The 17,219-nt window shown below is 37.5% G+C and overlaps 1 protein-coding gene across 1 annotated transcript in view; it reads right to left on the bottom strand.

Moving 5' to 3' along the window:
- Window positions 1-341: 341 nt before the first annotated feature.
- Window positions 342-17,219, bottom strand: part of LOC113225192 (dynein heavy chain 6, axonemal-like) — a 125,553-nt gene continuing 108,675 nt past the window's right edge. The window contains exons 19-25 of the mRNA XM_026456430.2: window positions 15,773-15,985; window positions 14,728-14,820; window positions 13,232-13,351; window positions 8,479-8,659; window positions 3,372-3,468; window positions 500-671; window positions 342-398 (exon numbers count right to left, since the gene is read on the bottom strand). Of these exons, the coding sequence (XP_026312215.1) occupies window positions 342-398; window positions 500-671; window positions 3,372-3,468; window positions 8,479-8,659; window positions 13,232-13,351; window positions 14,728-14,820; window positions 15,773-15,985 (933 nt within the window). The remainder of the gene's footprint in view (window positions 399-499; window positions 672-3,371; window positions 3,469-8,478; window positions 8,660-13,231; window positions 13,352-14,727; window positions 14,821-15,772; window positions 15,986-17,219) is intronic.

The following is a 17,219-nucleotide window of genomic DNA, read 5'->3' as shown; positions in this document are numbered from 1 at the left end:
TTATTTCACTGAGCAGTGGTTTGTAGTTCTCCTTGAAGAGGTCCTTTACATCCCTTGTAAGTTGGATTCCTAGGTATTTTATTCTCTTTGAAGCAATTGTGAATGGAAGTTCATTCCTGATTTGGCTCTCTGCTTGTCTGTTACTGAACCAGTACTCTTAACCAGTCCACTACTGTGCCTCTTGTGGGGAGTTAAATCAGACATGGTTCTAGTTTTCTCCACTATATTTCCAACAGAACACATGTCTTCGTTATTGCATTTTCTGTGGTGATTTTCAGTTGTTTGTTCGACTACTTCTCTGTTAGACTTTGAGCTCTTTGAGGGCAAGAATTTTATCTTGGTTATCCTCGAAATTGCTGAGCCAACAGAGTACCTGTATGCTTAGAGCGAGAATAACCCTAGAAGAGTAACAAAGTTCATCAATAAAGAAATATAAACAAAAGCACCTCACCCTTTCTCCCTCTGGTGACAGCATTGCCAAAATATTATTAGTATAAACCTTTTCTGGTTCTCCATCAATACCAGGAATCTTTCCTTCAGCAGGAGGCATGAGAGCAAATTCAAGCTTTGAAATGGAGTCGAAGCATTTCCTTAAGTGTGGCTGCACAGCCTGTGGATTTCGTGTCTGGGCCAAAATCTCCAGAAGTTCATCATTCGACAAGAAGTAAAACCTGGATTAAAGAACATCCTTAAAATATAACTTGAAATTGAAGTATAGTCTTAGATAGACATAAAAGATAAATTCCTTAGCCACATCTCTTCCCTGTCCTCCAATTTCCTGGACCTCCAATTATACTGGTCATGGGTTTCTGGGGAGGCCACATATCTCTAAACATGATTTCTGTGAAAATTAGTGATGATGCATTTAGGTGTGATGATGCACACCTAGATTTAGTGTCTAGTACAATGTCTAGTGATAGACATTGTTCATAAAAACTGTAAAAATGCTAGAAACTGACGTGTTCACATATCTGTCTTACCTGGCTTTAAGTCTCCAGAGTGAAGATGTATTATTTGTTTTCCCTAAAATCTAGCCTAGTATGTCACACATACCTGGTATTCAATACATTATTTGTGGAAGAGTTAATAGATGGATGGGTGGTTGCAGGAGAACCTTATTGGGTTGTGTGAATGTGTACTGGGCCATTCTCTTAACCCAAAGGCATTTGCTATTCTCTGCAGTATGTGCTACTGTGAAAATTGGCATAATATAATTTTGCCAGCACACCATTTCCAACCATGTGAGGCTATACATATGCAGAAATAAAACATTTATATATATTCCATACTATTACCAGCAAGATAGGTAAAGGAAATTGTAAACTTACAAAATATTATTTTGCTATAGATTGGAGTTGGCAAGTTACAGCCCCAGGCCAAATCTGGCCCACCACCTGTATTTGTAAATAATGTTTCATTGTCACACAGCCATGCAGACATACTGTCTGTGGCTCCTTTTGTGCTACAATAGCAGAACTGACTACAGAGACTGTAAAGCCTACAAAGCCTTGAATATCTACTATGTGACCTTTTATGAAAAAAAGTTGTTTGTCCCTGCTCTAGATAACCAACAATATTCTAAATGCCAGACTTCATGTAATAGAGTTCTTGTATTATGTTTAATCTCTCCAAATCACTCAAAAGGAATTTGATTTACTATTCCAACTGACTATCCTAGTTCACACTAGAACAGATTAGAGCAATTAACTATTAACATTTAAGACAGTGATTTTCAAACTTTTTTTTTCCCCCAATCAAGGGTCCTTATTGCTGCTGTTCCTATCCCCAAGTCTCTCATGTTTTGGAGGACTAAATGTACAAACCAGCATTTAGTAAATGCTCTAGATTGTTGACCGTCAACTTAGCAATATCCCTGCATCAGGGAAAAGCTGGAATGACATTTCTAGAATCTCTTTCCAGTAAGGTTTCAGATTAAATGCTGCCTATGAGATGCTCTTCTATGTGACTGAGAAGGTGGGAGGAAGCAAAGCCATTATTCCCCAACTTGAGCATGAATGACTGAAGCTGGTGGGATTTTATCCTTGGTTTTCAGGTGTCCTCCTGACAATCCCTCCCTTTCTTGTTGCAGGAAGCTGAGACTTTGGTGGTACTTCCCTGAGACCTCTGCCTGTATTTCCAGATTTCTTCAAAGTGGTCCTCAGTTCTTCCCTTCTTCTGCGTCTAGCACCAGTGAAAACTTCTAATTCCCTGACTGAAACTTTTGCTCTAAACACCTAGAGTGGCTTCTGTGTTTTTGACCAAACCTTTCCCAAGTAATATAACTAGATGTTAAAATTTCAGTTGCAGTTTTGACTGAAGTTCTAGGACTAGAGTTGTCACATTTCAAAATGAGATGTCAGGTCACCTGGGGCTGACTTATGGGGAGACGGGTGAAGACTCTAGAGTCCTCAGTCACTTGAAGGTATAAACGTGTTAAAGCTGGAGAGGCTGGACAGCTAGAGATAAGAATATTCTTTGGCAGAGAGATGTGCTAAGGGTGCTTGCTATGCCCATGAGAAAGGGTGTGGTTCACTCTCCTCAAGACTAGGCGTCTTGGAGAGCTTAACATGCATCCCCACCAATTAACCTAAAGAAAATTGCTCAGGTAACACCAGTCTCTCTTAACCTTTTACATACACATTGTGCACATATACACACATGCACAGGCACACATATTCATTCAACAATGAAACAGTAAAACAATGGGGTGATCAAGAATCATTTCAATTTGTGGGATCTAAAAATTGAAACAATTGAACTCATGGAGACAGAGAGTAGAAGGATGGTTACCAGAGGCTGGGAAGGGTGGTGGAAGGGTTGGGGATGGGGAGGTGGGGATATTTAATGGGTACGAAAAATAGGAAGCATGAATAAGACGTAGTATTTGATAGTACAACAGGGTGACTATAGTCAATAATAATTTAATTTAATAATCAATAATAATTTAATAGCCAATAATAATTTAATTGTACATTTAAAAATAACTGAAAGAGTATAACTCAATTGTAACACAAAGGATAAATGCTTGAGGGGATGGATACCTCATTTTACATGATGTGATTATTATGCATTACACACCTATGTCAAAACATGTTATGTACCCCATAACACACCTATGATATACTAAAAAAGTTAAAATTAAAAAAAATTGTTTCAGTATCTTACTTACCCACTTAACTATTTATTGAATGTTGTATTTTATCCTTGAGACTTATACTCCCCAATTACGATAACTAGTTGGATTTTCATTATCATAGATCTTTTTTGTTTCTTTCTCTAGTTCCTTGATGCTTTGAGGTTATAACTATAACCTCAACTTGATTGACAGTCATAACTACTAAAAAATATCTTAGGTTGCTTTATAAACTTACCTTGGAAAGATAACTCTTTTTGATTCTAAGTATGCCTCTAGGCACTTCTGAATTTGGTCAAGTAATGCATTATTGTTTTGAAAAGTTTCCAGAAGTCCTGTTCATTAAAAAAAGACAGTATTGGTAAAACTGTGTTAAAATCAAATTTTTTTCTGAAAAAAATATCACTTTAAAATGTAATCAATTTATGAATCTTCTCCCTAGAAAACTATTTAATAAAGCTCTCATAAAAATATGTTTTGAGTTATCCAAATCTAAAGTTAAAATGAGTCACGGAATTGCAAAGGCAATAAAAAAATTATAATCACATCATCAGCAAACGCTGACAGTTTGACTCCCTGTTTACCAATCTGGATGTCTAGACAGTAACTGCTGTCTTCAAGAGACTCACCTAACACATAAGGACTCACATAAAGTTAAGGTAAAGGGGTGGAAAAAGGTATTCCATGCAAATGGACATCAAAAGTGGGCAGGAATAGCTATTCTTATTTAAGACGAAACAAATTTTAAAGCAACAACAGTTAAAAAAGACAAAGAAGGATATTATATAAAGATAAAAGGACTTTTCCAACAAGAAAATATTACAGTTCTAAATATATATGCACCTAAAACTGGAGTTCTCGAATTTATAAATTTATAAAACAATTAATACCAGACCTTAGAAATGAGATAGACAGCAACACAATAATAGTGGGGGACTTCAATACTCCACTGACAGCACTAGACAGGTCATCAAGCCTGAAAGTCAACAAAGAAACAACTTAAACTATACCCTAGAACAAATAGACTCAACAGATATTTACAGAACATTCTACCCAACAAATGCAGAATATACATTCTATTCATCAGTATAGAATATTCTCCAAAATAGGCCATATGATAAGCCACAAAACAAGTCCCAATAAATTTAAGAAAATCAAAATTATATCAAGTACTCTCGCAGACCACAATGGAATAAAATTGGAAATCAACTCCAAAAGGAATCCTCAAAACCATACAAATACATGGAAATTAAATAACCCTAAAGACTCATCCAAAAAGCTCCTAGAGCTGATCAATGAATTCAGCAAAATTTCAGGATACAAAATTAATGTACACAAATCAATAGCTCTGCTATACACTAACAGTGACCAAGCTGAAAATCAAATCAAGAACTCAACCCCTTTTACAATAGATGCAAAAAAAAAAAAAAAAAAAGCTGCAAAAAAAAAATTACTTAGAAATATACCTAACCAAGGAGGCGAAAGACCTCTACAAAGAAAACTACAAAACACTGCTGAAAGAAATCATACAACACAGACAAATGGAAACACATCCTATGCTCATGAATGGGTAGAATCAATATTGTGAAAATGACCATACTGCCATAAGCAATCTATAAACTCAATGCAATTGTCATAAAAATAACACCATAATTCTTCACAGAGTTAGAAAAAAAAATTCTAAATTTCACATGGAACCAAAAAAAAGAGACCACATAGCCAAAGCATGATTAAGCAAAAAGAACAAATCTGGAGGCATCACATTACCTGACTTTAAACTATACTACAAGGCCATAGTCACCAAAACAGTATGGTACTGGTATAAAAATAGGCACATAGGCCAATGGAACAGAATAGAGAATCTGGAAATAAAGCAAAATACTTACAGCCAACTGACCTTCGACAAAGAAAACAAAAACATAAAGTGGGGAAAGGACACTCTATTCAACAAATGGTGCTGGGATAACTGGCAAGCCACATGTAGAAGAATGAAACTGGATCTTCATCTCTCACCTAAAAATCAAATCAAGATGGATCAAAGCCTTAAATCTAAGACCTGAAACCATAACAATTCTGGAAGATAATATTGGAAAAACCCCTCTTGACATTGGCTTAGGCAAAAACTTCATGACCAAAACCCAAAAGCAAATGCGACCAAAACCCAAAAGCAAATGCAACAAAAACAGAGATAAATAGATGGGACTTAAACTAAAAAGCTTCTGCATAGCAAAAGAAACAATAAGCAGAATAAACAGACAACTCACAGAGTGGGAGAAAATCTTCACAATCTGGACCTCTGGCAAAGGACTAATATCCAGAACCTGCAAGGAACTCAAACAAATCAGCAAGAAAAAAACAAACAATCTCTTCAAAAAGTGAGCTAAGGACATGAATAGACAATTCTCAAAAGAAGGTATACAAATGGCCTACAAACATGAAAACTGCTCAACATCACTAATGATCAGGGATATGCAAATCAAAACCACAATGCGATACCACCCTACTCCTTCAAGAATGGCTATAATAAAAAAATAATAGATGTTGGTGTGGATGTGGTGGAAAGGGAATACTTTTACACTGCTGGTGGGAACGTAAACTAAGACAACCACTATGGAAAACAGTGTGGAGAATCCTTAAATAACTAAAAAGTAGATCTACCATTTGATCCAGCAATCCCATTACTGGGTATCTACCCAGAAGAAAAGAAGTCATTATATAAAAAAGATTCTTGTGCACACATATTTATAACAGCACAATTCACAATTGCAAAAATATGGAACCAGCCCCAATGCCCATCAATCAATGAGTGGATAAAGAAAATGTGTCTAGATATACGATGGCATACTACCTCAGCCATAAAAAGGAATGAAATAATGGCATTTGCAGCAACCTGGATTGATTTGGAGACCATTATTCCAAGTGAATGGAATGGAAAACCAAGCATCATGTGTTCTCACTCATAAGTGGGAGTTAAGCTATAAGGACACAAAAGTGTAAGAATGATACAATGGACTTAGGCAAGTGGGGGAAAGGATGGGAGGGAGCTGAGGGATAAAAGGACAAAAGACTACACATTGGGTACAGTGTACACTGCTCGGGTGGTAGGTGCACCAAAATCTCAGAAATCACCACTAAAGAACTTATTCATAGAACCATATGCCACCCATTTCCCCAAAACCTATTGAAATAAAAATAAATAAATAAGTAAGTAAAATGCAATGGCAGTGGTATGGTCTTTTCAATAAAAGGTACCAAGTTAACTGAAAAATAAAGAGATAATTTTAAGTAAAAGTAAAATATACTGTTAAGATTTTAAAAGCTTTGGTATTATTTGATAAAGGAAAGTTCTATTACTTTAAAATGGCGGGGAATTGACTAAGAACTTTAACAATTACCTTTAATGATAATATCAAGTATTTACCAAGTATGAACAAGTATATTTAATATGAAACATTTTTAGCTGGTGTATCCCACTTTTGGGGGGCTAGGAGTACAAAACCAAAGCCAAGCAGTTGCCTTCTCCTTGACTTTCCAAACCAAGCCAGTCTCTATACCTACTCACTGTCTGTCACTTTCTTACTGGCATCTTTTCTGTATCCTCTGCCATTTTTAAACGCCAAAATCGTGGTGATGGTATACTATTTCTTTATCACTAAACTACAGTTCCTTAAGGAATAAGATCCATGTCTTGTTTATCTTTGTAATTTTGGTGCTTATCATAGTAGCTGGTGTCTCCACCTGCCCAAGAATCAAATCCACAGTCTTGATCATGGTTTCCAAGGCTCTATGTAATCAATGACCCAGTCTGATGCCCAGTCCCCCACCTAAACACTCTTGCCTCTCTTGCTTCACCTCCTAAGCCCTTCTTCTGCATTCCACTTCAGTTCTCATTGGCTTCCTTGCAAACAATTGGGCATGTGAAGCATGCACTCACTTTGGGAGCCTTGCCTTTAATCTTCCCTCCTCCTTTAACAATGTTCCCTTTGATCACATACATGACTCACTCCCTCATTCCTGCAGGTTTCTGCTCAAAAGCCACCTTATCAAAAAAGCCTTCTGTCACACACACACACACACACACACTCTCTCTCTCTCTCTCTCACCCATTTACCCTACTTTATTTTTCTTTATAGCTTTATCACTCCCTGAAATGATCTATACAAGTCTCTATTCTTATATTACATCCTTAGGAGCAGATGTATTTTTGAATCAGATTTTTTTTCATTTCAGAAGTTATATTTTATAACAAGTCTAGTAGGGCCTGGGACAGCACTCTGTAATCCAACATATTAGTTTTCACAGCAAAATGTTTCAACATGACAAGTGAGTGCAGTAGACAGAATAATGGCCCCCTAGAGATGTTCATGTCCTAATCCCCCAAACCTGTGAATATGTTAGTATACATGGAAAAGAACTTTGCCGATGTGATTAAGTTAAGGATCATGGATGGAGAGACTGTCCTGGATCATCTGGTGGACTGATAGATCATACATGGGCCATTATGAGCAGAAGGCAGGAAGGTCAGAGGCTGATAAGGAGATATAATGACATAAACAGAGGCCCGTGTGCTGAGATTACAGGCTGGAAGAAGACCATGAGCCAAGGCATGTTGGTTGCCTTGAAAAGACCCAAAGAGTTTTCAATTCTATTATTCCATATAACATTTCTTTTCCATTTCTGTCTTATGTCAGAGTTTTTGGGGAAAGGGTACAGCCCAGAAAACTGCAGGGAAGCTGTTTGAGGATATTTACCAGGATGGGCCATGTGCTGCTATTTCCTGAACAACAGGTAAGCTTGCCAAGGCTTTTACTTTAAGCATAAAGTTCAACAGCCACATATGTGCACCCTGAAAGACTTTGATTCCACATCCACAGAAATGGAACTTATTAAAAAACATTTCAACCTTGAGACTAGAAATGCAATAAGTGGTAATATTTTGAACTAGTTTTGATGAATTCATTAAAAATAAGGTGTGGACATTTTTGTGGCTATAAATCTGTGGAGGAGCTTTAACAGAATACGTCAACCGAAGGCAAGTATTTGTCTCATTGTCAAAATTCTGAGATGAAAACATCACTGATACACTGAAGCAACATCCCCAAATCATAAAAACAGCAAAAATAGACAGATTCTCCTTTTCCAAAACTACAAACTAAGCTGAGAGATAATAATAAAAAAGTCCAGTGTTCCATTGACATTGCTTAGCAAGTGTGTCAAATGCAAGGATTCCTAGTTGTCTATGCTGACTAGAATCAAAGGTTGAATGGACCATGTGTTATTAGGTTCCCAGAGAAACATTTTAGGTGACTGTAGTCTTTTTGCTTGTTTGGAATTTTGTTTCATACCTGGCTGAGTAGCGGCTCGAAGAGCATTAGGCAGCCGATTCACCTTTCTCATGATTTCTTTCCATGACTTGTCCACCTGAAGGAACATCTTGGCCTCTGCAGGCAATTGCCTCTGAATATCTGGAGCACTGAAAATACTTTCTAGGTAGAGCCAGTTTTTTTGGCAGGTCAGCCACTCTTCCTAGGAGAAAAATATGGACATTGTCAAATTTTAATTCCCCAATTAAAAACATATAGTTACAGTAAAAATCATGACACAGGGAATCACTGTATCTTTTTCCTTGAGGGTCGTGTTATGACTCCTCACAGGTCGTTTGAAATTGAATTCCTTACAAGGTCCAAGATTCACCTTAGTCTGATTTCATCCCACTGTCTACTGAGCAGAGTTCTAATGGGTCTTCCATGTGGTTACCAGAATGGATCCAGAGAAACATGATTAAAATTACCCACAGGAGAGATTCAGGGGGCAGCATGATGCTTACGCAAGGAGATTTGAAGGCAAAAGGAAAGTTTGGTGACCATTTTCAAACATAAACAAGATTTTCATGAAAAAAAGTTTGTTTTTTTCTTTTATCTCAATCATGTGTTAATTCTTCCTTCATCTTTCTTTAAAAATGAAAATTTAAAAAAAACCCTGCTCATGACAGCATATGTGGTATATATAGAAGACTGGAAGACGAAAATCATGCATTCTCTCTGCTTTTAGACAAATCACTGTTAATAAAAGAAATCAGAAATACAGGGTCAGAAATTAAATGTCCATAGATCTCACCTTTCCCCTGTGCCTCCTGCTATTACGGCATGTGTGCGCCCAAAATCCATGAAAGAGTTCCTCACTTCTCACTCTAGGTTTGGGAGTGAGCCCAAATGTCACAACCACTTCCTGGTTTGTCTTAGGTCTCACACTTCCCAAGCAATTCACTCTCTGGGGGGTCTTCACTAGTCAGCTTAGGTTTCTTTCAGGGACCCTCTATGAAAACGTCCCCTTTGACTTTGATCTGTAGTCCCTCCCTTCACAGGGCTCAGCCATCAGTCCAGGAGGCTGGACAGGACTCAGACAATGTGGTTGGTTGAAGAAGATGAATTTGAGAAAGTTCTCTTTGAAACAAAGTTGGTGCAAGTTATCTTTTCCCTCTTACTGCCTTTATTATTTCATAGATAACTTCTCATATTAGAATGTTTAGAAACCTAAACACAATTAAGTCAAGCTAAATATCTGAAGTCTAAGAAAGAGATTGGATGGGAACAAAGTGAGATTAGTGTAAGTGGGTTCTTTGTTTTGCTATGGGACAATCAAAGGTGGAAAAAAATCAAAAGGGCATGTGTACCACAAGGAGAGATTCCAAGGAGACTTCAAGCAACAATGAGCATTCTTCCAGTAAATATAAAGTCGTTGTAGCAAGACTCATAAGGTGGCCCCCAAGATGTGGCATTTACATCCCTGTGTAATCCTCTCCCCTTGAGTGTGGGTGCCATCTGTGACTTGTTCCCAGGCATATGGGATGTGGCAAAGGTAACAGAATGTACATAATTATGTTTATGTTATATAAGATTGTAATAGTCATCTTGCTAGGATCTTTTTCTTCCTTGCTAGATTGATGCAGCCAATGGTCATGGTCACTTAAAGACAAAAATGTGGGCAACATCTAGGAGCTGAGGATGGCCTCCAGCTGAGAGCCAGCAAGAGATTGAAGCCCTTAGCCCAAGAATTCCCAGAAAATTAATTCTGCCAACAACTGAGTGAGCTTGGAAGTGGATCATTCCTCGGTTAAACTTCTGATGAGAATCCAGTCTGGCTGACATCTTAATTGTAACCTTGTTAGACCCTGAGCAAGAGGCCTCAGTTAAACCATGTCTGAACTCCTGAGCCACAGAAACTGTGAGACAACAAAGGTATTGCTTAAGTTTGTAGTATTTGTTTCACAGCAAAATGATAATACAGGCATGCTTTGTTTTATTGTGCTTCACTTTACTGCACTTTGCAGATATTGCAGTTTTTATAAATTGAAGTTTTGTGGCAACCCTGCATCAAAAAGTTAATTCATGCCATTTTTCCAACAACATGTGCTTACTCTGTCTCTGGGTCACATTTTGGTAATTCTTGCAATATTAAAAATATTATTATTAAACATTATTATTATTATATCTGTTATGGTGATCAGTGATCTTTGATGTTATGATTATAATTGTTTTGGGGTGCCATGAACCATGCTTATATAAGATGGCAAACTTAATTGATAAGTATTATCTATGTTCTGTCTGCTCCACTGACTGGCTGTTCCCCTGTTCTCCTATCTCATTTCTTCTCCTTAGTGCCCCCTGTCATTCCCTGAGACACAACAATATTGAAATTAGGCCAATTAATAACACTACAATGGCCTTTAAGTGTCCAAGTTAAAGGAACAGTCACATGTCTCTCGATTTAAATCAAAAGTTAGAAATGATTAAACTCAGTTAAGAAGGCATGTCAAAAGCCAAGATAGGTCAAAAGCTTAGCCTCTTGCATGAAACAATTAAGACAGCTGTGAATGCAAAGGAAAAGTTCTTGAAGGAAATTAAAAATGCAACTTCGGTGAAGACACAAATGATAAAAAGCCAAAACCCTATTTCTGATTTGGAGAAAGTTTGAGTGGTTTGAATAGAAGATCAAACCAACCATAACATTCCCTTAAGTTAAAGCCTAGTCTGAGGCAAGACTCTAACTCTTTTCAATTTTAAAAAGGCTAAGAGAGGTGAGAAACCTGTGGGAAGTAAAGTTTGAAGGTAGCAGAGGTTGATTCATGAGACTGAAAGAAGCTATCGCCGTAACATAAAAGTGCAAGGTGAAGCAGCAAGTGCTGATGAAGCTGCAGTAAGTTATCCAGAGGATTTAGCTAAGATCATTGATGAAGGTGGTTACTCTCAACAACAGATTTTCAATGAAGACAAAATAGCCTTCTATTAGAAGATGCCATGTAGGACTTTTATAGCTAATGAAGATAAGTCAATGCCTGGCTTCAAAGATTCAAAGGACAGGCTGACTCATGTTAGGGATAAATGCAGCTGGTGACTTTGAGTTAAAACCAATGCTCATTTACCATTCAAAAAATCTCAAGGCCCTTAAGAATGATGCCAAATCTACTCTGCCCATGCTCTAAAAATGAAACAACAAAGCCTGTGTTTACACATCTGTTTACAGCATGATTTACTGAATATTTTAAGCCTACTGTTGAGACCTACTGCTCAGAAGAAAAGGCTTCTTTCAAAATATTACTGTTCATTGACAATGGACCTGGTAACCCAAGAGCTCTTATGGAGATGTACAAGGAGATTTACATTGTTTTCACGCCTGCTAACACAACATCCATTCTGCAGCCCATGGATTAAGGAGTACTTTCAACTTGAAAGTCTTATTATTTAAGAAATACATTTTGTAAGGCTATATCTGCCACAGATAGTAATTCCTCTGATGGATCTGGGAAAAGTAAATTAAAAAACCCTCTGGAAAGGACTCATCATTCTAGATGCCATTGAAAATATTTGTCATTCATGGGAGGAGGTCAAAATATCAACACTAATAGGAGTTTGGAAGAAGTTGATCCCAACCCTCATAGGTGACTTTGAGGGATTCAAGACTTCAGTGGAGGAAACAACAGCAGATGTGGTGGAAATAGCAGGAGAACTAGAATTAGAAGTGGAGCCTGAAGATGTGACTGAATTGCTACAATCTCATGATAAAACTTGAGCAGATGAGGACTCGCTTCTTATGGATGAGCAAAGAAAGTGGTTTCTTGAGATGGAATCTACTCCTGGTGAAAACGCTATAAACATTGTTGAAATGACAACAAAGGATTTAGGATATTACATAAATATAGCTGATAAAGCAGAAGTAGGGCTTGAGAACACTGACTCCAATTTTGAAAGAAGTTCTGTCATAGGTAAAATGCTATAAAATATTACATGCTACAAAGATTTTTTTTTTTTAATAGAAGGAAGAGTCGATGAATGTGGCAAACTTCATTGTTGTCTTATTTTAGGAAATTGCCACAGCACCCCCAACCTTCAGCAGCCACCCATCAACACTGAGGCAAGATCTTCCACCAGCCAAAAGATGATGAGTCACTGAAGGCTCAGATAATCATTAGCATTTTTTAGCAATATAGTATTGCACACTTAATGGACTACAGTACAGTTTAAACATAACTTTTCAAAAAATAATTTCAACTTATATTTTAGATTCAGGGGTTACACGTGCAGGTTTGTTAAATGGGTATGCTGCGTAATGCTGAGGTTTGAGGTATGAATGATCTTGTCAGTCAGAGAGTGAGCATAGTATCCAATAGGTAGTTTTTCCACCCTTGTACCCTTCCTCTCTCCCCTCTTTAGTAGTCTCCAGTGTCTATTGTTTCTATCTTTGTGTCCATGTATTCCCAATTCAACATAACTTTTATATGTTCTTTGAAACAAAAAAATTCAAGTGGCAAAATTTCTTTATTGCAACGTTTGGGTTATCATGGTGGTTTGGAACCAAATCTACAATATCATTGAAGTATACCTATGCAAGGGTGATGGTAAAAGCATTAAGCTGTATAATTATGTAAAGAAGAGCTCAATACCTGTGCATTTCCCTTACATTCTAAACACAATAACATGTCCACAATTAACACTTACGTTTTAAAACCATATAGTATTTAAATAATGAAACAAATAATTCCTAAGGTCCTTGTGACTCTCCAATACTCTGAGTGTATGAATCGAAATTATTCTTACTTACCAGTGTTTGATTAAATAAAGCAAGTTGTTTTTGCCATTTATCCACTCGAGTTTTCAGTGGACCAATGTAACGTGATGAGGCAAGGGTTGCAACATTGATGATGCTTTCATCAAGAAGGACCTTTAAAGGAAGGGGAAGAAAACACATGCAGCACCAAGTATTTGCGCTTTCAGTAATATTTCAGATACATAATCCCAAGTGTCTACTTAAAGGCCAACTCTTTGAATTAATAGCTTAGTCCCTCCTACTGTTTCCTACTTATCAATTTCCCCTCATTATTTACATCCTTGTGGCACCATGATGTTCTTTCAAAGGTCAGCTAGGACTTCTGATTGCCAAATTTCTGCTGCTCCTGTAATTAATAATGGCACGAGTTTTTGTTTGAGTTGACACTCTTCTCCTCTCTCCACTCACTATTAGGTAACTTTTACCTTCTTAACACAATTTGATCACCCGGGCTTGCCTTTGTTTCTCAAAATATCATATACTGGCAAAATTAGCTGTCTTCTGTCCAATGAATTATCACTTTCTGTCAATTATCTCAAAGAAGAGAGAATTGAACGCATTCATATCAAGCTCTGAATGGTTATACACAGTTTCTCCTCCACCTCCCTCCCCTTCTACTCCCCTTTATACAACAGCATCTCTCACGAAGCATGTGAATTTTAAAAAATGTGTCTGTTAATCCGAAAGATTTAATGGTCCACTTCAATAATAAGCCTTTTGAGAGTAGAACCCTCACCACATTTAGCCTAAACTTACTGACCTATTTGAGTCTGCTCTCCCATCCCCTGTGCAGAGTGATGTCTGGTCTTGCTCTTCCAATCTACACCTAGAAAAGCTATTTTATCTCTAATTCCGGCCTGGATACACCCTATTAGGCCAGGGCTTTGCCTTTTAAGTTGGGCTATGTGACCCAGCTCCCTTTGCTAAATAAACGTGCCTTCAGATTTTAAATGATAAAGACTATTCCAAACACATGAGTTAGATTTATTTTCTTCTGTGGTTGACAGAGTATGGCTATTGTCTCCTAATTCCAATAAGTTCAAGTGAACTTAGCCTTTTAATGTGCTATAAACATGAAATACTCATTCAGGTTTCTTTGCCTTATTTACCGGGTTTCAAGAGCCCTTTATTTTTTTTCTATGTCTATTAAATCCCATCTAATATTTAAGATCCAGCTTGTTATGACTGGTCTAGCAAGAATGCTCTGATCACTTCAGCTGTAACTGATTTCCTTGTTTTTGTAAGTTCCTCAGTAGTTACCAACTACAGGTTGCAACTCTTACATATATATGCAATTTTTAATGCTTTGCTAAATATTTCATGTACAAGCATTCATGTTAATTATTTGCATTCATTTTGCTTTCCCAATTAGATTTTTCTTATTAAGTGACTCTCATATTTTATTCCCTCATCATAATCTCTCACCGAAAATTTAAGACTAGGTGTGACTGGGATCTTTACCATAAGCTTTCAATAACCTAGTCACCCACCTGTATGTCATCTGTGCCGCCCAGTATAAACACATCTTTGGAGTCACGGTGAGGCAGAATGACAAATTCATTTCTTTTCCAAGAGTCCTCCACCTTAGAAATAATTCAAGTCTTAGGATATCTGAATTCAGTGTGCTTAGATACTCAATAAAGCATGTGAAATGAAATAAGTAAAAACTCTATAATTATCCCATTTTCTTCCTTATTGCCCTTTAAAATTCTTTTTTTTTTTTTTTGAGAAGGAGTATCGCGCTGTTGCCCAGGCTGGAGTGCAGTGGCGCGATCTCGGCTCACTGCAAACTCTGCCTCCTGGGTTCACACCATTCTTCTGCCTCAGCCTCCTGAGTAGCTGGGACTACAGGCGCTCGCCACCACATCTGGCTAATTTTTTTAATTTTTTAATTTTTTATTTTTAGTAGAGACGAGGTTTCACCACGTTAGCCAGGATGGTCTTGATCACCTGACCTCGTGATCCGCCCACCTTGGCCTCCCAAAGTGCTGGGATTATAGGCATGAGCCACCATTCCCGGCCTGCCCTTTAAAATTCTTAAAATCTTCTTCTTGGATAAATGACACTAATTTGCTTAATTTTATTTGATTGACATTAACACATATGCTTTGACAGAAAAAAATTCTTTTTATGCAGAGGGTTAGTAGGTGTGTATAAATTTTTAGTGTAAGGAGATAGTATCATAACTGGGAAAACCTTAATGTCTTTTGAAGCATTTAACAGATTTCTCTGGTAGTTTTGGAGATAATTTATTTGGGTTTAAAAGATCTTTCTTGGGATATGGTTTCTTATATAAGCATGCACATTTCAAACCTTGTAGCCATCAAGTTCCTATGTGCTATAGGATAAGCAGAAGGAGGAGATTTTTAGAGGTGAAAACAGTAATACCTGTTGTAAGGAAACAACAGAGGGATGACTGATAATGAAAGAGTGAAAGCTGCAACGTTGAAAAATCCATCCAGATCACCAAATGTTGAATCTGAAAACTTTCACATTCCCTAATTATATATAGATAAATATATATTCCAGATTTACCTTTTTAAGAATTGCTTCTAAGGCAGCTTCTCCAGAAGCCTGTCCAGATATGTCCTGGATTTCTTGACCAAAGTCAAAAACATGCAACTCGGAGAGCCTCTCCAAGGTTAATGGAATTTCAGCATCCACTAGAGTGGCATCAACTGTTTGTTCAATAGCTGCCCAATGTCTTGCCTTCAAAGTCGGGTTTCTCAAGTCAATGATAACCGGAAGCTGAAAAGCAAACACTCTCAGAGACATGATGCTTTTTATCTTAAAAATATAACCCAAAGGTTCTGGTTTCAATTTATGCATGTAGAGAGCTGGAAAGAGCACCACTCACCCTCTTTCCACAAAGCAAAATCTGGACGACTGCAAACTAATGGCTCTAATTGAGCCTATTAGTGTACCTGTGTAACCAACCTGCACCTTATGCACATGTACCCTAGAACTTAAAGTATAATAAAAAAAAAAAAAAAAGAAAAAAAAAACCAAGTGTGCAGTGCAGAACCAACTCAAAATTTGGAGAGAGACTGATACTCACAGGTTTCTCCACAAGGAGAAACAACAACTGAAACATTTCCTACCTGGGGCAGATTCCTTGGGATGACATACAAACTATTAAGAATATTCAAATAAATTGCAAAAATAGAGCGCTAAATAGTAACTGCGGGGTAGAATGAGAATGGAAAGTCTCTGAGCCTACAAATACAATGGAGATTGACAGTGAAGACTGAAAGGACTCCTGAGAAAGCTTTTCTTATGATGCTGGCTTGGGGAGGGAAACAGTGGCCATTATAGTAGCTCCAACAAATTCATCTGCCTTAGCTCCCTTGTGGAAAAAAACCCTTGATGTGTAGGGAAAAGAGCAACAAACTGTGCTACCTTAAGGCATTAGTGGTAACTCATTGATGATTATCTTCCTATAACTGGAGAAGTAGAACATGGAAAAAAACAATTTACCCTTGGGGGAGGGACAGAAATAAATGTTAGGCTCAGCACCACAGTTGGAAAAGGGGGAGGAACACCTGCGATAGGAATTCTGAGAACAAGAGCTAGAGTGCCTCGTAAGATAAAGATTTAATGAGAACATGAGGGAATGTTCCTTCTCACCTCCACCACCAGTTAACAAATATTGAGTAAAAATAGCAATGGGATACAGAGTGGAAAGCTGCGAGCGACAGATTCTCGGTGAGCACAACACAAAGGGAAGGCCCAAGGTCAGGAGAAAATAGAAATTGAGAAAATAGCCTTTGGTAAACCAGCCCAACCCTATATTCAAGGTATCACTAGAAAAATTTGAAGCCTGTGGTGCCTGAGGGTAACCATAGTAACATCAACCCTTAAACCTAGCCCAATTCGTAATTAGATTTAATGCAACATGTCACACAAAAATCCAAGTAGAAGAAGAGGCATGCTCATTTCCAAGCATAAATATTATTTGCTTTGGTATTTACTGTACTGTATA

Source organism: Piliocolobus tephrosceles, chromosome 15 (genome assembly GCF_002776525.5).
Source record: "Piliocolobus tephrosceles isolate RC106 chromosome 15, ASM277652v3, whole genome shotgun sequence".
Classification (NCBI taxonomy): Eukaryota; Metazoa; Chordata; class Mammalia; order Primates; family Cercopithecidae; genus Piliocolobus; species Piliocolobus tephrosceles.
This window is presented reverse-complemented; position numbering and strand designations above follow the sequence as displayed.